General features: G+C 36.8%; 1 protein-coding gene across 1 annotated transcript in view; it reads right to left on the bottom strand.

Annotated features, from left to right (window-relative positions):
* Positions 1–24,266, bottom strand: part of DMD (dystrophin) — a 1,232,979-nt gene that overhangs the window by 352,781 nt on the left and 855,932 nt on the right. Inside the window, exon 50 of the mRNA XM_075717957.1 lies at positions 20,443–20,551. Within this exon, the coding sequence (XP_075574072.1) occupies positions 20,443–20,551 (109 nt within the window). The remainder of the gene's footprint in view (positions 1–20,442; positions 20,552–24,266) is intronic.

Below are 24,266 nucleotides of genomic sequence, written 5' to 3'. Positions count from 1 at the left end.
CAGTAAGGGTTTTTATCCTTTCTAGTACTTCTGAGAGTCTGATGGTTTTCCTCGTTGGCATTCATGCCATTTCAGCAAAGTCTGTCTGAAAACTCAAGTAGCAGGTGAGGGTTGAACAGTTTGGCCATAAAAACACTTGAAACATTAAAATGATCAGTAACACTAACTGATCTTGCTGAGAAATTTAGCAGCTATTTTTCACTAATGAGAAAGGTTTTGTGTTACTTCTCTGGGAAATCAGTGACCCTCTTCAGCACTGCAGAAAGGGAAAAAGCTGTGCACAAGCATCTAAATGACTGCCACTGTAAAAGCACCATAAGAAGCTGTCAGCATTAAAAATACTGTATGATTACAAACAATTTACCAAACCAACTTATATATACATTATTTATCTAGCCTGAATATACGGAAATATTATGATACCAAAAGTAACTCCTGCAGATGATCATTTTTAATGACATGCACTGCAATTAAATGTATTTATCTACCTGTCCATATGGTTATTGCATTTCTGAAGTGCAATCCTTGTACTTTTCCTTTCTGTACTTTAAAACCACATACCTGCGGATAACTATGATGTAAACTAATTATTGTAAAAGGCTGTTCCAACACAGCAAGTTTTTAATTAAAATCACACAAACAGATGAGAAAAGAGACATATTTTTTTTGATGTGGAAAGTGGTTTGTAAGGATTTTTTTTGTATCATCACACTGTTTGCTATAACAGACTAAGTTGTACAGTTAAAGATTGGCAGTTTTTAATATCAAAAGCAAAACAGATAACCCTACAGCGTCTCTCTCCTTCAGCTTTTTATTTCATTTTTAAAATTTTTACACACAGATGTGAATGATTAATAATAATAATCTGTACTCATCGGGTTTTCTTTCATCCCTGTTGAAATTATTCCAGATATTTTCTGCCCTATTCTATTTCTTTTTACCTGAATTATGCAAACGAAGCAGAGATTAGCTCTACTCAGTACTGGTGAGACCACATCTGGAGTACTGTGTGCAGTTCTTGGTTCCCCAGTACAAGGCAATGGGCACAAACTGAGACACAGGAGGCTCCCTCAACTACTTTGTGATGCCGTGATTAGTCAGTCCCACAAAATGACTCCTGACATAGCTGAGTTGTTAACCATACTTTTTACTTCTTATATGCCACTTTGCCCATAACTGTCAGCCCAAGATAATAGGGAGGGCATTCAGTGAGCAGAAGGCAATGTACTGAACCTATCATTCACTAAGGGACACAACTAGCTGAGTTTATGGCTTTTAGCAGAGGACTCAGCTCATTACCTAAAGCAACCAGTTCCAACTCAAAATCTGAATCTTTGGATTCACGCCCCCTCCACTCATCTCTCACTCCCTGTTTTGGAGGAGATGGGAAACAGGTGTTTAAATAGTGCATGGTGCTTAGCACCCCACAGTTTCTTCCTGTGCTGGCTAAAGAGCAGCACAACACTATTAGGTGCCATGCTTTCACACTTTGGTAGCAGCTGCTACTTTGGCGGTAGCAGCCATCATCTGTCCCATCCCTCTCCTCAAAGCAGCAATACACCACAGCTTTCCTTTGGCTGTCAGCAGATAAAGGAGTCAGTTTGGCAACTAGTGCTGCAGCAGAGGAGAAAAGGGGAGAAAGTTCAACAACTTCTACAGAGTGGCAGATCATGAATGGCTCCAAAAATGGATGGGGCCCACAGAGGTGCCAACTCTGGGCCATCATACAAAGGTAACATTTAAAACAAAGCCATGTGAAGCGGGAATAGTGAGGAAGGAGGGAACACTGTACTAAGATCTGCAAGGCAATGTGAAAGGAGACTACATAATGTTCTTTTAAGGCAAAAGGAACTTACAGTAGAGTTACTTTTCATATATGTACAAACAAGAACTATTTTGTTTGTAGACTCACTTGCTATTTTGTTCACTTGCTAATGTACACTGAAGTTAGAAAAGAATGTCAACATTAAAAAAATGTGTTGTTGGTAGTTACTTAGTTTAACTGAGCTGGCACTTAGAGCTTACAAACTTCAATGGTCTGAAATAACTCCCAGAAAATCACTGAGAAAACAAAATATTAGTCATCACTCTGTCTTCATTGCTGTGTCCAGAAAGTAAGGTGAATTCAAAAAAGTCACAGAATGATCATTAATATCCTCAGAATTATACACAGCATTTTTCTGCCAATATAGTAATTGCAGTTTAATAGGAATGCCTTGGTTGTACTCTTTTAATGTTTACAATCAGAAGGCTATTGTATTTTTCACCTTTGTTCAGTGGGGGGAGAAAATGGCAGAGAAGTCTTTGAGTGTGTCTGTCTGATGAATGACATTTAATTGCCTGAAGGACAAAATGTGCAACAAACAGCACCAACTAGAAATAAATAATGAAAACAAAATATACCATAGTTTTCTATAGATTTCAAAATGTTTTGGTCGTTTTTATTTTGTCTGTTTTAACGTTGTCCTTTAGAACTTTCTGTGCTTGATGTGTTTTCATGCCTTCTTCTCTTCGAGCTGGATATTAAAAATATGTCTGACACCTAGAGAAAATTATATATCAAAGACATAAATTCACAGAACTGTCTATATTGTCTCATCCCTGGATGGGAATTCAACTCCAAAGATCAGTCATGATTTCCTGTAACAATTCCAAAATGTCACCTCATTTCACCCTCTCCTCACATGAACTCCATAATACTGTAGGTAAAAGTGATTCAGATCAAGGGTCATTACTTGCAGTGAAGTATTCCATATCATGGTCAAGACACATGCAATTACGGAAAAACAGTCGAGTGTTTCGTTCCAGAAGTTTCCCAAAGCAGTTAAGTGTGAAATGTGTACATAAGTGTTGACTTCCAGTCTTTACCAAGGGATGGATACTTAGGTCCACTTCCATCTGGACTAAAGTTCATGTAAAGGCCTTGTATTTCCTCTGTGACTTCAGAGATTCTTAGACAACAGGAAAACAGTTGCTTAGTTTGGCATTCAAGTAGGTTAAACAGAAGTTGTTTTATCTCAGAGGAAATTTCTATTCCCATCTGTATTTCAGGTAAAGTGAAGAAAAACTTTCTAAACTGGGACTCTACAGAGCCCTCATAAGTACAGTCAGGGTGTCTGATAACACTGCCTGGCATCTCTTAGCATCTCACACATTTTGGCCTGAGTATACACTCAAGAGTTTGCCAAGATTTATCTATCTATTTATTTATTTATTTTTCCTCTAGTGGCAGCTATTCCAGAAAAGGGTATTCCTGCATGGGTTTACTGCTCTGGATTTTGGCTTAGGGGTTTTTTATCCCTTTGATGTAGTTCTTTTGCATCAAGAAACTTGAAATACTACAGAGAGGACTGTAGGGTACTAGCAGAAGTGCACTGTCCAGTATAATATCTTCTGTAAAAGCTTCAAGATCTACTGCTATCTACTGTTCTCTACCACTACTTAGGATGGTAATAATCTGTTCCACTTTGAGCAGTTAAAACATTTGAGTTATCAAATTATTTATAGCAGTTACCTTTAGAAAGTGGTTGCACAGTATGTTCCTCTTTTGACATTTATCTCCCCTCAGAACAAAAATAACACTTGAAACAGTACATCTGTCCCCTATTTCTCATTCTTTCATGCTTGCACAGATACGACATGGTTCATTTAACAGAAGCGTATAACTTACCGATTAAAATTAATAGAGAAATATAAATCAACTTTAATTACACAATATATAGCAACAGATCTCATTCTGAAACATTTTATCCAGAATTTCACTGACAGTTTATTTGACTCAAAGGGATAGTTTGGTTTTTTTGTTTTTGTCGCCCCCTCCCAGACAATTAATTTATAAATGCAAAACTAAAATCAAATTCTGTTTTTCAAATATCTGAGTAGCAAATTCTATCCTACTGTAACACATCAGAAACACAATGAAGGACTTAATCTTTCAACTTATTTAAAGGTTGTATCAGTTCACTCCTGTGATATAACAAACCACAAAACCAAAAGCACAATTAGAATTTAAGACATTAAACCACACCAACCTGTAGCTTTTAAGGTAACTTCTCATTAGCACTTTCTGTTGTCTAACAAAGAAGGAAACAACATAGAACAATAATAGGAGAAAGATAAAACACAAAAATAAAATGTCTAACAAATAGCTGAAAACAATCTAACAATACTCTAAACTAGGTGTGATTTTCAACTTGTTCTTGAACCTTGAAATACACTGGATGAAAGTCCAGAGTATATTGGTAATGTTTGTATCTTGAAAATAATCTGTAATATTAAACTTTAAGTAAACGAGAATAATAGGAATGTGTCATGAAATTGAAATTCAAATACTAAATGCAGAAATAAGAAAGCAGAATGAAGTCAACTGCAGGAAAGCACTTCCCCCCCCCCCCCCACACACACACTTTTATTCTGCTTATTTCAGTGTTGTGTTTCAAGACAGGGTCAAACTGACAACTCAGAACAAATAAAACTCCTTATTTAGGTACTGAACAGGAACAGAGTAGACAGGAAGAATGACAACACTCCCAAAAGTTTCAAACCCCTTCCAATATCTCCTTTCAAGCTGAAATCCTTAAGCGGAACTGAGTCAATTCACAGGAATGTACCTAACCATCCTTCTGAATGTTTTAAGTAGTGTTGAAGTTTTAATTATGTAAGATAACTGCAGCTACCAGGTCAAAGCTTTTTGACAAAGAAGAAATAACGTAGTAACTGGATGCAGATTTTAATTCAATTTGCATGTCTAGCCTGGGGATTTAGTTCCATGGTTAGCAGTACCAATTAAGGCATATGCCAGCCTTAAATCCTTTATACACTGAATAACAGTAACATACACCCACTAAACTTCATTTCTGTTTCAGTCAAGGAAACCCAGCTGCGTTTTACTCACTCTGAGGAAAATAGAGGAAGATTACCTGTACCCTGTGGCATATGCACAGACAACATCACTCAATGAATTCATTATTTTAACACAAGCAACATTGCCTTCTCTAGTGATAGACCAAATGAGCATTCCCTCTGTGGCCAAACCAGCAGTTCACTGATTTGGAGGTGGCACACGAGGCAGGTTTTGTTTATTTCATGGGAAGCCTCTGTGTCACCTTACCAGTACTTCAGCCTTGTGAACTTGATTGGGAACTAGACTCCACAATAGCACACAGGTGAAGATCTGTCACCTACTAAAGTGTATTTTTTCTTTTGATTTTTTTTGCTTAGGCTGTATCATTGCAGCCGATTTTCTACAGGGTTCGAGCATCCATGCTCATATTCTTAAACTCCAAGCAGGATTCCCTGAGAGAGATCTGAGAAGACGGTTCTGAGACTGATTTATTCCTTAGACTTGTCCCAGTGATAAATGAATAGTGCCATCTCTCTCTGCCCTTCAAAATTAAGGAAAAGAAGTTAAGAGTACATTAAGTTCTCCCATGCAGTACAACCCCTCTATGCAAGACGCTCACTGCCAATAACACTTTTTGCAGCGGAGGGCAACAGCTACCTGCCAGGTGTTCTGTGTCACAAAGGACTTCTGAAACAAAAGTAATAGAATTACAGTAGGCAACACAGCTCTGATTAACTAAAATAAATAATACCAATTTATTATTATAAAAAAAAAGCTTTGAAATTAGAAAGCAAGGGTGTGTTTTATCTGGTGATCTGAATTCAGAACAAAGTCTTTATGTTGACCAAAAAAATTATTGCCAACAAAATTCCACCCACGGCTCTAAACATGGAAAATATGCATCCTTAGAGTATTGTATCTCTAAGCTAACACTTTCTTAACATATTAAAAAGCTTCTAAATACAAAAAAATATGTTTCAAAGTGGGCCTTTTTCTGTTTGAATAGAACACCAACGTCAGATTGACCAATGTCTGATTGTCTTAGTCTTGAATATTTAGTAAAAACAATTCCTAGAAAGAATGACTTAGTAACTGTATCACGGATATTTCATAGATAGTAATTTTTATAGAGTATAAATGGGTGAGAGTTAGTACTTGATTTCATGAACAATTAGGGAACATTCACATTATGTGCTATTGTCATCAATTTAAAATACAAGTTAAGTGCCTAGACTTCCTTTGTATTCAAGAAGCTCTTAATGATTCCTAACAAGTCATTATGGATTATATGTGATTTAGATTAATACAGGTAAAAAAAAAAAGAAGCTGAGCGTTTATGGCATTATTTAAGTTTAGATCTAAAATAGTCTGTCAGTGGGATGAAGAGAGGGACCAAAACTAAAGAACCCATAATTCTTAGAGATTCAAAAGAAAGTAGAAAGTCAAGGTTAAAAACTGTAAGGAGAAAATAAAAAGATTTACAAGTGAATATGTACTGCTATATTTGTAAAATAACCATAAAAGTTATGGTTTCTAATATGGTACTATTATTAGATTAATAAATAGCATCATAATTTAAATTTATAGTAGAAAGTTAAGTGTCAGCTTTCTCAGGCTTATCTTTCTCCGTCATAGAGAGATCTGGTAGAATTTTCTTGCTGTCCTCCTTTTCATATGTAGAAGTGTGACTAAGCTGTTTATTGTACAATGCATTTTTCCAAATTTCTCCAAACACAACAGAAAGATGTTTAGATATGTCTTTCACTCAGTGTAAAGAAAAGCTCTTGCTTTCACAAGCACTGGATTGCAATGGGAATAAGAACATATGTCACTGTCTGTCAGAAAAATAGGTAGACTCTAACACTAAGAATGTCAGAGATATAAACCATGTAAGTAGGCTTGTGTGCATCATAACATAAATAACATTATGGTGAAGTCAACTCAGTGCTGCGTAGCAAAAAGTTAAGATTATGACCTGTTGTTGAGAAGAGCTTCTGCAAATACTTTCTCTGTATGCAAGATACTTACAAGTGGAATGTTAATAGTTTATTTGATGAGACTACTGCCATCATAGGAGGCACTTCAAGATAATTTCCATGTACTGAAGTTGAAAGTTTTAAAAACCTATCTTTTGTGGAAGAGAATCAGGTTGGAGAATACTTCAGCAAACTGAACACACCTAAGTCCATGGGCCCTGATGGGATGCACCCGTGACTGCTGAGGTTGCTGGCAGATGTCATGGCAAGGCCACTTTGATGGATCATGGTGATTGGGAGAAGTGCCCAAAGACTAGAGGAAACCAAATGTCACTTCTGTCTTCAAGAAGGACAATACAGAGGACCCAGGGAACCACAAGTCAATCAGCCTCACCTCAAACCCTAGGAAGGTGATGGAGCAACTAATCCTGGGAACCATTTCTAGGTACATGAAGCACAAAAAGGTGATCAGGAATAGTCAGCATGGATTCACCAAGGGGAAGCTATGCTTGACCAAACTGATCACCTTCTACGATGAAATGGCTGGCTTGGCAGGTGTAGGCAGAACAGTGGATATTGTCTGCCATGACTTCAGTAAGGCTTTCAACACTGCGTCCCATAAGATGCTCATAGAAAAGCTGAAGAAGTATGGGCTCGATGACTAGACAGTGAGGTGGATTGAAAACTGGCTGAACCACTGAGTCCACAGGGTGGTGATTAGTGGCACGAAGCCTAGTTGGAGGTCAGTAGCTAGTGGTGTTACCCAGGGGTCAATACTGTGTCCAATCCTATTTAACATCTTCCCTAAGGATCTGAATGATGGGACAGAGTATACCCTTAGCAAGTTTGCAGATGACACAAAGCTGGGAGGAGTGGCTGACACACCAAAAGAGGGTTGTGCTGCCATTCAGAGGGACCTTGACAGGCTGGAGAAATGCTGACAGGAATCTCATGAAATTCAACATAGGGAAGCGCAAAGTCCTGCACCTGGGCAGGAACAACACCATGTACCAGCACAGGCTGGGGGCCAACCATCTGCAAAGCAACTTTGTAGAAAAGGCACTGGGGGTCCTGGTGGACACCAAGTTGAACATGAGCCAGCAATGTGCCCTTGTGGCAAAGGCTAACAGTATCCTGGGCTGCATTAGGAGGAGTGTTGCCAACAGGTAGAGAGAGGTGATCCTTCCCCTCTACTCAGCACCTGGAATACTCTATCCAGTTCTGAGTTCCCCAGGACAAGACAGCTATAGAGCTACTGAAGAGAGGCCAGTGAAGGGCCACAACAATGACTGAGGGTCTGAAGTGTCTCTCACACAAAGAAAGCCTGAGAGAGCAGGGACTGTTTAGCCTAGAAAAGAGAAGACTCAGGGGATCTCATCAACGTGTATAATTATCTGAAAGGAGGGTGCAAAGAAGACGGAGACAGGCTCTTTCCAGTGGTGCCCTGTGACAAGACAAGAGGCAATGGGCACAAACTGAGACACAGGAAGTTCCCTCTGAATATCAGGAAACACTTTTTGACTGTGAGGGTGACTGAGCCCTGCAACAGGTTGCCCAGAGAGGTTGGGGAGTCTCCATCCTTGGAAATACTCAAAAGCCACCTGGACACAATCCTGGGCAGCCTCCTCTAGGCCACCCTGCCTGAGCAGAGGGGTTGGACCAGATGACCTTTCTGATCACTCTCTAAAAGCCAAATTGGAAATAGTGTGAGGACTGAGAATACTTTGGGAATGAAGCAGCTAAGACTGAAGATAATACACAGAAATAATCCTGGCACAGTGTATATAAACATTCAACTGACTGCTCTACCATTGCTTCCACCACATGGTGGAAAAAGCTTTAAATCTGCAGTTCTCTATCCTAGTTGGACTATGACTCAAGCAGAAGCAGGTAGTATAAAACCAATTGAAGATTGTAATATATATCTGTAAACCGAGGTAGCACTAATAATTCTTGCTTTGCTTGGACCTATTGTTCTATTCAAACCTTTCTGAAAGATAAACTGCTCCAAAGTTCAGTCTCCTTTTAGTAATATAGCATTGTCATGGTATTCCCTGTGAACCTTTCCTTAGGCAAAGTTCAACATGATTGATGGGTCCACTAAAAATTGAAAAGCAAAAGGCTAGGGCATGAATGGATCACTTTAAAGAGTGTAAGAATTAAGCGGGCACTGAAACTAAAAAAAGGTGTCACAAGAACCTTTCGTATACTAGCTACGTGGTGGTTCTAGATTCGATTTATAGCAGTATTACTGATTACAATACCAAGTCTAATTTAACTATCAACACATACTTAAAAAGTTAGGTGAAAACAATATTCTGAAATTATATAGTGTTACCACTGGATACTCATTACAATATCGAGATAATGCTTTAAAAATAGTCCACATGGCAGGGGGTGGGGGGAAACCCAAACACAAACTAAACAAAACCCAAAACCCAGTACATTTAATGGTTAAGGTTTAAAAATCTCCCTCTTCTATAAATAAACTTTATTGTTTATGCAAACTATATATAAAACAGGATTGTGTTTGCTACTTCTTTCTGTTCAGTAGTTTGAAGGTTAGCTGAAGAAATATCTGCAATACTGCCACCAATATTTCTGCTAGAGCAAAAATAATCATTTTTTGATACTGTTAGTGTTTTTTGGTTTGTTTGGTTTTTTTGCTTTTGTCTTTTTTTTACAAATGTCGAAGTTGAATCAAGTGCTGAGATACTGGCATAACATAAACTGAACAAATGTTAAGGCTAGTATCTCTTATTTATTGTATTCTCTATTGTCATTACTGATTTTAGTCTTCCCTTAGGCTCTTGTGGCATATGTTTTAAAAGGCAAAGAAGAAAAACTTCTTGAAGTAGGGAATTCAGATGGTCTCAATTAAAATGAACAGGTAATATCTAAAAATTATGTTTTCTTATTATGGATGTGACTCCAATCCTCTTCTGCTAGTTTTAGTTTCCCATTTGGTGTATTCTTCCATGCGGAAGATTTCACATGTCTGGCCAGAGGGGTTACAGAGCCTCAGACTGCATATACTGGTTTGCATAAAATAAGGTGAAGTCATACTGTATATTAAATGATTTGCATATTTATCATATGGATTATCACATGGAAATTTTGGACAAAAGTCTTATTTTCTTCATAAGGTAAATACAAACTTCTGACTAAATTGCTATATACATTTGCTCATAGTGGCCTGTTGCAAATATTTTCATCTTTCTGATAGTTTTACATTTGACAACAAAGAAAACAGTTAAGACCATTCAATGCATATTAGGTTTCATGTTTCAGTATGATACATGGTCTTTTTTCTTAATCACTCATGAAATAAAGATTTCCCTTTTTTATAGACATAAACATTTTAACCCTTTTCATGAGGACTTTGAAAGGAAACCTTAAGAAGACGTTACACTAAGGGAGTCAGGCTTTTGGAGAACAGAAATACTACAAACTTTATGCTGCAGTAACACTTTGGATCCCAAAGAGATCCATGATACCAACAATCAATTTAAAATTAATTTATCTGTAAAACATAGTAATAATCTGCATATGCAAAAGTACAGACAATGGAGCTGCTATTTGCCATATGAGGACTACCTGCATGTTTGGGTTTTTAAGGATAAAATTACCTGGTTGGCTCTTAAAAATTTTGAACTAAAGGGAGTGTTGAGGAAAATGTTCCAGCCTGTTTTGGGATCTCTTGAAGTAGTAGACAGAATCAACACAAGGAGTCTCTTTGGTAATATTCAGACTCTGTCAACAAGCAATTTTATTTCTGAAAGTGATCTAATAATATTACTTTTGCTGTTATTTAAATTAGTATTTTAATAATGAAATAAATTTTAATTTTTTAATTTATTCCCTCTCCCCCTCGAGTGTTTTCAGTAATTGATTCCTGCATCCCTAATTAAGTTTTCCAATATGTAGAAACACACACAATAATTTCTTGGCAGTCTGAAGAGTTTCAGTTCAAGGAGTCAAGCATTGTTTTTTGAAAAAAAACCTTTTTCTGTTGTCACTTTTTAAATGCAGTATTATCTGTACACCTACAGAAGGCTTTTTTTTTTTTTTTCCAAAGGATAGGAGTCTTTTTGAGTAAGCAGTTGTTGCAGTTGTTACAAAAGGGTTTCATGAAAATGAATGGTTTGTACTACAGCAGTTGTGGTGTTCCATCAAATTCTGTCACATACTTGCCTTATAAAAACCGTTGTGACAACATCTGTCACAAATGATGCAAGCACCTCTCAGTAGTCCTTTTGTCAGTAAAAGTAACAGGTTTCTTGATTTAGTACTCAGCTTTCAATTATATGTCAATCTATATGACAACAATTTACATTTCCAGTGTACTGCTATTGGCATGTAACTAAATTTTAGCAGGTAGTTCTTTGATATAAGGAAAAACATATATTGCCAGCAGCTCCAACTTTTACATTCTCATGAAAATCACCACTTCTAATTTTGTAAGATCTACAAATTGTTTTAACAGGTATAAATTGGTATCCTAGCCATGGGGAGCTCTGAAGAAAAAAGTGTAAAAAATTGTACACACATACAGAATACCAAGTGGAATTTTAGGTACCATGTAGCTTAAAAAAAAAATCAGAACAGGTTTGAAGAAGCTTTGAGATAATCAGAGTTCAGTTATTAGCTAATTTAACAGCATTACAGTATTAATGCAAAAAATTTCCAAGTCTACCCTTAGAGAGAAAAATTCCACAGAATTAAAAATATTTGTTCAAAACTAGAGAAGGCAACATCATCACTGCCACTTCGTTTTTGACAAAGTAATTCCTCAAATCACTGCAAGCACCTTCTGTTCTTTCATCACAAATGTTAAAATGTCTTGCCTTGTACTACTTTGTGAAACACTTGTCAAGCTTTCTCATGAAAACACATATAAAGCTTACTTTTCAGGTCAAGCTAACCTCTGTTGCTCTTCCAGCTATTTTAATTTCACCTTAGGAGAATTGCCTTTGGGAACTTAAGTGTCATCTGACCACCAATCTATTGTTAAAGGAAATATCAGTAATGTAAATCTCTACCTGCATATATCCATCACTGTGTTCCCTGCTACTCTACACTGATACAAAGACAGCAGTCTGATATTTCAGTGACAAGCTTCATATAAACAAGACCAAAGAATTTTCTAGCTGGAGTAGAAGAGAAGGTTTTCATTTGCCATCTTTTCCTCATTTGGGCCTTTTACAGTTTAAGGATCGAGTCTCTCTTTCTTTCATCATCTCATGCTCTCTGACCAGAGCAGAAACATTAGAAGCAATTATGAGCTTTGCTCCTCATTCCCTGTGGCCTCCACTCTGCTCATGATCTGTGATGGCACTTGCTCACACTCTTTGGTTGTCTGTTTCTCTGTAGAGCAGACCTAACTCTGTGGCAGCTCCAGTTACCACAGAAATATTAGTAAGGATGTCAAAGAGCCATTGCATTTCTCGGTAGGATATGACCAGGATGGCACTGAGCACTGCTCCTTTCAGAAGGAAAAATCCAGCTTGCTTTGCTCTTTTAAAAAGACAAGTCAACAAAGAGCAGCACACAGTTCAAGAGGAGTGTGCAGAATGACCTATCACTTTCTATTATTCTAGCAAATTAAAGAGATTTTCACACAATGTAGTTGCCAATAGACCTAATTACTATATAAAAAGGAAAGAGAAAAGAGAGATTACTGCTATTTGCAAGCCTGTACTATCTGGATAGTCAGATATTACAGTAATTCAGGTTTCTGTAACAAAAAAGAAGGGACAGAGACAGTGGGTTTAAAGCGTGGAAAAAATGTGTGATGTAAAGCTAGAAACTGAGGTAGAAAAAACTGAAAAAGAGCATAAAGTACCATTTTATTATGGATACTTTTTTGCTGGGAACTCTAATGAGAATCCCTTTTTTCCATATCTTCCAGAATGAACTAATCCAAATTCTTGATTCTATCTGTGTTTTTAAAATGATGCAGTTGCGTTGTTGCCACATTTCTTGAAAATTACTAACATTGGATTCTGCAGTGTGTGCTGAATATAGTTCTAGAGAAAAAAAAAGCACTGATTTAATCCCTTCCCGAGCCATGTTACGTGAGCCATGTAAAAAAAAGACCTACAATATCTATAACTTAGTTCTGTGCTCTAACCTGGTGTAGGTTATCAATAATAGTCTGATGAATTCTACAGTATGCTATCATTTACATTTCATGGGATTTAATCAAAATGAATCCTGTATATCCTGCTGCTACTAACTATTGATCAAGAAATTAAATGAAAGAAAACAAGCTGCAAAGCCTGCTCCTTAGAAGAAAATACCAGATCGTATTTTAAAAATGGAATAGGTGAATGCGGTCCTTTGAAAGACTGATGATAGAATTAATCTTATTTACATCATAAATCTTGACAGCTGCACTTTCAACAGCTTGTTACAGAATAGAAAAAGTAGACCTAGATTCCATATTGTCTTTAATAACAGCAAAGCAGCCAACTCTTGTTTTCACTTTCTGATTTACATTTCATCATAGGTGTGAGTATAATAAAAATTCTTAGTAGTAACCCAGAGTGAGTTTTATTTAATCAACTGAGCCCTGAAAAATTAAAGTCCACAATCCCTTTGTAAACTGCACTGTCACACCTGTTTATTACAAATACTTTCAAAGAGTAACCTACTGCAAGACCCCTTGAAATAGCATGTTAAATATAAAGGTGTAACCTTCTTTCTTTTGATTTAAATTGGGCTTTTGTGGCTTAGGTATATTTTGCATGTATTTTTCACCTGTCAGATAATCCAGAAACAAATCCTCACATCACGATATGCTATAAAGCTCAAGATAGAAATTCTGAGAATCATAGAGATTTGCATTTATAAACTTGCTTATTATGGTTTTATTCAAGCAGCTCTGAAGGCATAGTGTCAGCTTTTTATCTACACTCTTTTCATTTCCCTGTTGGTGTTGCAGCACATGCTGTGAATGACCTCCAGAGATTCCTGAAGCTATATGCAGAGAGAAAATTGAATCTGAAAGCTTTATTAGACAAGTTTGTCTTCAGCTTGTGTCTGATGTCAGCTGTATTGAAAAATAGAACTGCTTGTGAAACTGGGTCCTGACCTTGAAAAATCTCCAATCAAATGGTAACAGATTCAGTTTTGTGCCATATTGCTATTTGTTAGATGTGGCACATGTGTTAGAAGTGAAAAAGCTTCTTAATGAAAATCAGATGGAATATCAGGCAACTTGTTTCCTGAAAACAATGGGGACACTAGATATATGGTAATGTACACATAACAGGGACAACTCAGGTTGGCATCTGTGAACCTCTTTACTACAGAAGCCTGTAAATTAAAACTACTTAAACCCAAGAAAATTAAAATTATTTATATAACCCATTATTTATTCCTTCATCCAACAGCAACCAAAAGAAAAGGTAAAGACAACAACCTATTCCTTTACTATTCCACTTTATATGGGAATGAGCAACCTTTGTTTGGCTAGCTGACTTAAAGAAGAGCCTACTCTTAGTGCTCTCCACTGATTCAACAACTGAAGGTATTCTCTATGATACTTCCCTACTACATTGTTCCCTGTTCATTTTCTCTCTTGCATTTTGTTTTAGTAAAAGTTTTCACAGAGTTAAACTGAAGTATAACTAATATTAAAAATGGACATTTCCTTTAGATTCTACATGCACAAGTATCAGAAACTGTACAATTCTAGACATGGCCATTACTGGAAACAATATTTCTCTCTATTAAAACTCTCATGCTAGTGGTCTTCTTTGCTGGTGTCCTAAAACCAATGGTAACTAAAATGGACTGCTGGCAGTAGTGTTTCCTTCTAATTCAGTGTAGAACTACTTGCCACAACAGATGCACACTGTGGATTTTTAGCAGTTCAAATCTGTGGAAAATGGTTCTGCAAAATTAAATATCTACCATGTCCCCCACACAAGCATTTTAATAGCTCATAATCACAGTTCTTTTAAATGGTGATGTTATGCGCAACATATTTTAAATATCAACACGTGTTTGCATTAATATTGAAAACATTGTAGACACACACATCCCTAGATTGTTCAGTCTTCCCCAAGGAATTATTTTGAGTATTCTTGGTCTCAGTTATACTATGCCAGCTGCTATAAACAATACACTTTAATATCTGATTTGTACACTTGTTTTTAATTTACCATCTGAATACACATATTGTTATCTTTTCAGGTGCACATAATGAAATTCACAAGGATTTTTAAGATACCATTTGGAAATTCTGAGAAACACAGCTCTGAACTACAGCATATGTGTTCACTCAAGCACTGTGCATAATATATAAACAATGACTGCTGTAGCTATGAAATACTACAAAAAAGAAAATAGTATCTATTGTGCATTTTTGCCCAAAGGTAGTTGTTGTCATTTTGTTTCTTACATTTTTGTCATTGTCTCTTGAATATCTCTTAAAAACAAATGGTTTGTTTGTTTTTAAAGAGGCAGTGGGACATTATATGACTCAGCTCTGAAATCCATGGAATAAATATATTTCAACAGTTATAGTTTCAAAACCAAAAAATCCTTCATCCCCACTGAAAATATTAAACCAAGTATCATATCAGAGATTTAACAGGGCTGTCTTCATAATGCAGGATACTGCTATGCCCAATCTCTACATCTCACTATCCTAGAACTGACCGATATAGAATAATAGATCATTCAATTATGCACTTAATGTGAAAGTAAAAGAAAATTCCAGATGCATAAAATACAGACACTAGCACTACAGAAGCACTTTCAGCTTCTGAGGTCACTGGATTTTCGTTTCAAACCTTGTGTTATTTCATCAAGGTATGTATTTTCACATATATGTTTTCATTTGCTGTTAATTTTCCTCAAAAACTAGTGTCTCAGGAAGTGTATATATTTAGTAGCACCAGTACATGTTTCTTATGTTATATTATCTTCCAAGCAGCGCATATGAATTTCAGCTGTATTAAAGCACAGCGGTACATATACTCAGAGACTAACGTTAGTGATATTTCTCAAGAACTGTTTTATAAGACCTTATAAGCCTAGAACAAAGCAGCACGCCTAGTCCAGGTGGGGACCTGTTTCATGGAGAAAGAAGAGGCCAACTAAACCTTCCCAAGCAGAAGGAGACATACCTCAGGATGCACTCCAACTGAAATATCAGATGACAAGCAAATTAAATACTGTTGTCACTAGTTTCCCCAGACTGACAAATATAATTCTTTCAATTCAAACCCCAAAACTCAAGGTATTATAAACCCAGGAGGTGACTGCTGTGAACCTTTTTTCTACGCCCCTGCTGAATATATGGGCTAATAAGTGATGAGTTCTCTTTTGGTTGATTCAGCTGGTGCAGTTATTGTAGCTCACAATCCTCATGTTACAACTCGATTCTAATGGACTCAGCTTGATACATCACTCCTCTTGCATTCTCCCTTATTCATTCTAAATCCTGAAAAGCCTTTCTCCCCTGTATATGGAAGCCCAGTCTGGGGCTCCGTGCCTGCAGTCTCTGACTCTTCCTCCCAAAGCAAATTATACTGAAAGCACAGAGGAGCTTTGGTTGTACGCATTTGAAGAAAGATACCCAAGGCTGATGGCTAGTGTTATGAGTTCAGGTGATATAGTATTAGCTTTCTTAAATTTTTTTGTATTAAATATACAGTAACTAACAATGCATGTAAAGCCTTTCTGTCAAATGCATCTCTAACTCTGCTACAATTTGTAAAAAAGAAATTTTTTTCTTTATCTTCTTTTAGACCTGCTACAAACAGTGCTCCAAAATAAGACTGATAACTTGTAAAGTTTAAAGGGACAACTTCTACTTTATTTCAGAAGTAATTTCACCATTGTAATTGACACTAATTCTCACTCTACTTTTTTCTTCATTTCACAGTCATACATTTTTTCTGTTTCACTTGAGTAAGCATTTCATACAAAAAGACAAAAACTTGTGTAAAAATTCAGGGAAAAAAATGAAATTGATTGTACACAAAGTACAGTTCACTGAATAAGTTAAGTGCCAGAGTACCAATATAATGTACCACTCACAGTTTTATTAGCTGTACATGCAAAATGTAAAATTAGTGGCAAAGTATTTTCAGCCATATTCGTTCGCAGTTATTTTTAAAGTTTCACTAACTTCAAGTATAGCACAACTGAAAATAAATACATATCCTTTTTAAGAAATTGGAATTTCAAGTACAGCTCTAAATGAAAGTGGCCAAAATTTTCCCCTAACATCTTACTTGAATGGAGGCAAATAATGGAAGATGTCTTCCTCAGGACCAAAGTCAGGAATGCCTCCCACATGACAATGTATTCACATCAGTTTAAAAAGCACTATATAAAACTTTACCTAACTTATTAAGTAAATACAGTGGCAGCACTTCAGTACAGAAGTAGTTATATAAATGCTAACGATACTATTAAAATCTGTCCCTTCTGCAAAAGCACGTTCCAAAATGGCATTCCTCACTCCTTAAAATATTTTCAAACTGCTGGCTAAGCAATGCATTAAGGTATTTGGATAGAGACATTCACACAATTTCATGTTATCATGTCAAGTACAGATACCAAGTGTGATTTCCTTCCTGAATCACCTTGTCTTGGAAGTCAATCTTTACTAAGGTTTTAGACATACCCTTCAGCTAAGTACATTTTTCGAGCTGGAAAAGTAGTTCTTGTTCATTATGCCTGAGGGCATACTGGACTGCTGGGATATTAAGGACTTTTTTTTAGTGCTTCTTCTGCCGAAGACACTATAATACACAGACCTAGAAATAATTATAAACAGGGTCCTTTACCTCTGTAACAGCAACAAGATGGCATATTTAGTAAGACCCTCTGGCTGAGCTCTTGCAGCCAGAATAGACCAAATGATACCTGACAGGGCAGTAGAGGTGAGCCAATTACATCTTCATTCCTTGGTCTCAAACACAGATGTCAACATTATTAAATTCTGACGTCCACAAAAGTCTCTATAGAATCAGGAAGTGAATAATTATCAACAGGAGATACTCCCATTGCTTCACAGAGTCCTTCCAAAATAATTTTGTGCATCTTTCTTTAAAAATGACCTTTAATGAGATTGTTTAGATTTTTGGAGGCTTTGTTAAAGCTAGCTCTCCCATAGCCAGTTTGAGTGTCTATGCACATCACTGCATGGTTCATAAGAATCAGCAGCACAGAACAAGTCCATAAAAATGTCTATAATTTATGCGGTTAAAATAACTACAGAACTTATAGCCTATCATGACAAAACCCATGACATTCAATATCTTTTTTTTTTTTCCTCCTTTTTTTTTAAATGAAATACAAAAATAGTTTAGTAACTCATACCACTTTCTATCTTTGCAGAAACCTGCTGTCTCAGCCTGGAGAAGAGAAGGCTCAAGGGAATCATATTTATGTGTATAAATATCTGATTGGTGGAGTAAAGAAGACAAGAGCCAGACTCTCTTCAGTGATGCCCAGTGACAGGATGAGAGGCACCATGCAAAAATTGAAATACTAGAAATTCTATTTAAATAGAAGAAGAAACTTTTTTTACTGTGAGAGTGCTTCAACACTGGAACAGGTTGCCTGGAGAGATTATGGAGTCTCCATCCTTGGAGATATTCAAAACCTGACTGGACATGACCCTGAGCAACCTGCAGTAATTGACTGTGCTTTGAACAAGAGGAATAGATGTCTCCCCAGGTCCCTTCTGAACTCTACAGTTCTATGGTGATACATCTATAATGATGTGATTACAGTAAACTGACTCAAATAAAGAAAAATTATGAATTAGTGTTACAAGCACAGGTTCAAATTTTAAGTGCTCTTGGCAATAGAAAGGAAATAAATCTTATTGCCTGCTTAATCCTTTCTAGAACACTAGTGCTTTCATTTTCTGCATGTATAATTCCATCTGCTGAGTCTCAGAAATGTTCATAGTCAGAGCCTACATCTTGAATTACGGTAAATGAGTAATTTTGCAATTCTTCAGCTAAAGATGAGTTAATATAGGAATCCACTGCAGTACTACTCTGTGCTCTCTCTCTTGTTCCACTATTACCACTTCCTTTGTAACAGCAAGCACACAACTCACAAACACTCCCTCCCCCTGGAATCCGACATAACCTGCTGACATGCAAAGCTGTCACAGCAAGTTTAGTGACCCAGCACATCAAAAAATGATTACACATCTCCTTCAGTTCCCCCATGTTACTACATGAATTTCTATAGCATACCTTAGAACAAAATCCTGTAAAGCAAGGATACTGCTGTACTACAAGTTTTAAAAAATACTAGTGGTATTTAGCCCTTTTTAGAAAATTGAAATGATTGCCACTGGAACCACAGCAGTTCTAAATGACTAAAACTAAATGATAGTTATTATTTAGTAAGATTCAACATGTCACGAGCAAGACATCTGCTTTGCTTGAATTGATATATGCTATTCTGACATAAGTTGGACCGTCTTCTGGTACTGAATATTCTGGATTCTGTCTATATGGTGCAATTGTTTACCTCTCTGAAAAAAGATCTTTCTGCTTTGCTGTCCTGAAGAGTCACTGGTAGAAGGTAGAGAATTCTCTAATTTCAGCTTTTTTTGTATGCTACCCATTAAAACGTGTTAAAAGCAAGAAGGATCAACACCCTACAATTCATCAAATCCCAGATGACTACTGTAGCTGTACCATAGCCTGAGCTACAGGTAATCTTGGGGGGTGGGGGGGAATCTGATGAGCAGCTTTCTAAATTGTACGGGTGAGTAACATTCTTCATCCAAGCAACTCAGATAGTTCAATATCAAGCAAAGAATCTTAGAGACTTTAGAAACTCATATTTAACTCAGTGCTTCCATTATGTATTTCTTTTCTACCCATGCTTAATCACTACATTTCAAAGGAAAGCAGTGGGAAATAAAATCCATTTATCAAGGAGATAAAAATGAGTTTGTAATCCTTGTAGGGAACCAGCAGGTGCAAAGACATATGAGAAGAATCTAATATAAATCTCATCCAAATAATTTAAATTAAATGAAGATCAAGTCTCTTATTGTGGATTCATGAACTCAAGACAGAGATGTATATCACAGACTTAATGTTCAACTGCAGAATTACTCTTACCATATTGTCATACAACCTTTTCTATGAATAACAAGCTTTGTCTTGAAACAATCTCAGTTCATTGCCCTATCATAAAAAGTCATTTCAGAATTTCATTCTGTGACCAATTTACATCCCCTTGACCTGTAACATTATTATCTTTTAGTTTAAATAATTCTTCTCCCTTCATAGTATTTCCTCCATGAATATATGTAGAAAGTCAAAATCTCATCTCTTCATAGAATAAAGAAACAAGACTTTGAAACAGTAATAATTTGAAAAGCATGCTGCAATCTTTTCATCAAATCCATAATCTAATTTGTCTTCTCCGACACATTATACAAAATAGAAAGGAAATTATAAAAAAACCCAAGTTGAATGCCACACTAGCACATCTTCCATTTACAAGCTAAAGCTGAAATTTGTAAGGATGCAGAATGAATTTAGACGGTCTCCAGCCATTTTCATTTTAACTGTGTGATTTGCAATTAATTTCAAAAGATGTATATACTGAAGCACTTACAGACACCTGAAGAGAAAAGGCCAAACGCTGCTAATGCTGGCTTTTCCTTTAGTTGTTGAATTAAGTGGTTTATTGCCTTCCAGTCAGCATTCAAGTCTTCTAATTTTTTCTAGAATAGAAAATAACAATATATTAAATTTATAATACATAAATTAATGTAAATAAATGTAAAATAAATTAACTTTCTTTTTTCTCCATCTGATGGACCACCTGAATTTAAAAAAACCCAGAAAGTTAAAAACAACAGAAACAGCAATTATTTTTCACCAATGGGAATGAACAAAATCCTTCCCACTTGGGCTGCAAAAGAGCTTCATGGTGCCAGGGTCCTGAAAGCATCTTTTCTCCTCAAAGTTTGGCTGCTGAAGCACAGGGCCAACTTAGAGCCAGCACAGCTGCCTGACCTGACCACAGATTGACTTTCTGGACCAACCTCAGCCCGTTCCCATCCCCGTGGCCCTGCCCAGCCACCTGGGGCTGTGTTTGACTCGGGTTCCCCTCACCGGGCCTGATCCTGCTCCCCACCCAGGGGCAGCCCCCCGGCCTGCCCTGCTTCTTGGCTGGGGGCAGCGGGAGGGGCCCTGGCTGGTGAGACCCTGCCCTGCAGCCCAGTGAGAAGCCCCTGAGGCTCCATGCTCCCAGGGAGCACTGGTTTGCCCTGCTCCCTGGTCAACATGCCTTTACACCTTTTTAGGGAACATAGGATTTCTTCTTCTTTAATATACTGTAGAGGGGTGGGGGATTTTGTCACCATGAACCTGAGATGCTAATTTTTAAAATTAAAACAGAAAGGTGAATTATCTATTTTAAAAAGCCCTTGTCAATAAAACCTCTGCAATTTGTAATATCAAATGCATAACACATTCTTACACCTATTAAAAAAAAAAGGTAAAAAGAAAGTCTTAGCAGTCTTCAGGGAGTCATAAACTTCAGTGTGCGGGCACGCAGTCCTGACCAGTAATGGCTAAACTGTTAACTTTTAAACAAAACCTAAGTGAAAGTCTGGAGTGTGAATTACGTCAGTCCTCAGATAACCCTGAGAGGTATTTAGACTTGAAAATGTTGTTTCTAGCCCTCTTTCTTCCTTGCTTTAAGGACTGTAAAGAACGATGAAGCATTGCTAACTCTATGCTGGCGTCTCTAAACTCTTAAAATGAAGACTGTATTTCTTTTTTAAGCTGCTCCCTGATTGTCTGCTACAAAAGCAGCACAGACTACCAATGCCGCTCAGGAATGCTTTTAGTATTCTTGTGTCCAATTCATGATTAGATATATAGTCTAAATCACAATTCAGATGTGAGGGAAACAGGATGCCTATTAAGAAATGTACTTTGATTACCTAGAGTCTAAGATGACAGGCGTCAGTGGGAGAGGGATAGGGAACAATACGCATTAAACTGAAGTGTGTACACACACACAGACACTGCGGTAGCACAATTTTATGTTCTGATACGTCAGGGGAGCATTTCTAGAATTTGCCTTAAGCTTTGCCATGAATACTCTAAACCTGCAAAGTTCTTTTACATCTGTCGCCAATGGAGACCAGAACATTACCTGGTATAAACTCAGGACAGATTTTTGTGTAAATGCTTTTTGATAGAGCAGGAAAGAAAGGATACAGTTCTGCATTAGGGAATAAACCAACTTTTTACCTTTAAGAGCAGTTTAAAAACTGCATTAAAAACAAAATAAAAAGTCAGGAATATCTGACATTCCCCTTGATAATACACTATGAGGACTACACAGAAAAAGTAATCGGGTATGCATGATAAATGCAACTTGTCATATGACAATTCAAAATCATACATAAGTTTTATTTCTGTGTGTGGACTGGACACACAGAAACACACACTTCGGACACATTTTATGGCAGATTTTAAAGTTTCTTTTTCTTCTGCTGTTGTAGCCCAAGAACCTACTTCCAGAGCTCAAAATGCAAAGGGCTGCTCCAGTATCTATTAATTCAATTGTAGCAAAAAGCGCAGGGAGCCCTTAAAAACAAAAGCTGGAGGGATTGCACTGTCAAAGTCTGGCTTCATTTTACACTATATTCACAGTAGCTCAGGAAGGAGATACGGATGTTATAATATTGGTCCTCACTATGAGTAGCTGCTTAATCATTCATGTGGATGTGAGCCAGGGATTTCTTTCCAGCAGCGACAAAATATAAAACATGCCCACCACAGACATTAGAGAGGGTTGTCTGAGGCAACATCTATGCCACTAATAAGAGTAGCTAGTTCTAAACTCTTCTATCAGAACTATAGTTTCATCCAGTCTTGCATCTGCCATAAATTAACATGTGTGCATTAAAATGTTAACTTCTTTGAGCACAATTTTGCTGTAATTGCAACTCTAGAGCTTTGGTAACAAGCATGAACATCTAAATATGTTGCACTGAGGAACACTTTATTGATTTATTGGTTTCATTTAAATGTCAGCACTGGTGCAATTTAAGTGAGGTCAACATTCATATACGAACTAATCTCACTGACAGCACTAAAGCTAGATAGGAGTATTTAGAGAGAGAAATGATGTAGTCTTTTAAATGCAAGACTGAAGACAATGAAAATGAGTTCCTCGCTACTTACTCTGCCACCCAACATGGGAAAGGAAATATTCAGTGCTATGGCAAGGGAACGACGGCTCTTCTACTGCCACAGAAATCCTTTCCTGAATGGACTGTTCTGTTTAAGTGCTGTTAATCATAAGATTGGGCCTTATGTTCTTTCTATTGCCACTGTCAGCAGCAGTAACCTCTCCCTTCCCCACCTGCAAAAACTTTTCAAGAGCATGAAATCCATTTTGTAAAAGTGAGTATGTCTGATTATTAAAGTGCTAGTGCTTAAAGGATCACATTTCTCATCCCATTCTTGTCTCTTGAATCAGCATACACTAGGATTTCATTTGCCAACAAAAATATTTTTACAGTCCTGCATTGCAAAATTCCAGTATCAGCACTTTTAGTATGCCTAGTGAAGGTGTGAAAATATACTTATTTCAGTGACATAACTTTGAGATAAGATTAAGTATTAAATCCATGGGATTTAATTTACATTCAAAACACTATAATGAAAGTGTATTATGAAGGTTGCAAAGATAAACAGCTAAACATTAGGAAATGCCAGAATAAAGTCAACTATGAACATTAATTCAGATACAATGCACACAATTGCACAAATATCATTAATTCTCTGACGCATACTGTTTTCCAGCACAGGAGAGGCTTGTGTGAGTGAGTCTATAGGACCTCTACTTCATTTACTGAAAGGAATGGGAAGATTTGTGGTGAATTAAGGAAATCGGAGAGAAAAAAAGGAAGCTAAGAGAAAGGTGCCTCAGAGAACTAAATAACCTACCAAGTTGTCAAGCAATGCTATGCAAGTAATTTATGCGTTAAAGAGGCCATGTATTTTTATTTTTTTTTCTGTGCCACAAACTAAACAAGGAGTATGAATCTAAGTATTGAATTGCTGCTTGCACTGTGAGTGTTATCCATATCTTGTACTGAAGTAGGCAGGGTTCAGCCTAAACCAAGGCCACCACAGCAGCTTTAAAGAATTTTCTAAAATTTTGAGTGCTTAACTTTGCAACCTTGTTAATATCTTTTCAAAACCACTTTAATCTGAATACAAATTTTCTCTGCTTCCATAAAATACCTTTTGCGTAGAAAATGATTTTGACATTTGCTGAAAAGTCTACATTGGAACATATAAATAGCAGACAGTGCTGGAAGTTACTCATGAAGAACAATGACAGGAGACCAACTTAGTATAAATGGGTGGAAACTTAAGGAAACCTACATCATCAAGAAAGCAATTCAA

Source organism: Pelecanus crispus, chromosome 1 (genome assembly GCF_030463565.1).
Source record: "Pelecanus crispus isolate bPelCri1 chromosome 1, bPelCri1.pri, whole genome shotgun sequence".
Classification (NCBI taxonomy): Eukaryota; Metazoa; Chordata; class Aves; order Pelecaniformes; family Pelecanidae; genus Pelecanus; species Pelecanus crispus.
This window is presented reverse-complemented; position numbering and strand designations above follow the sequence as displayed.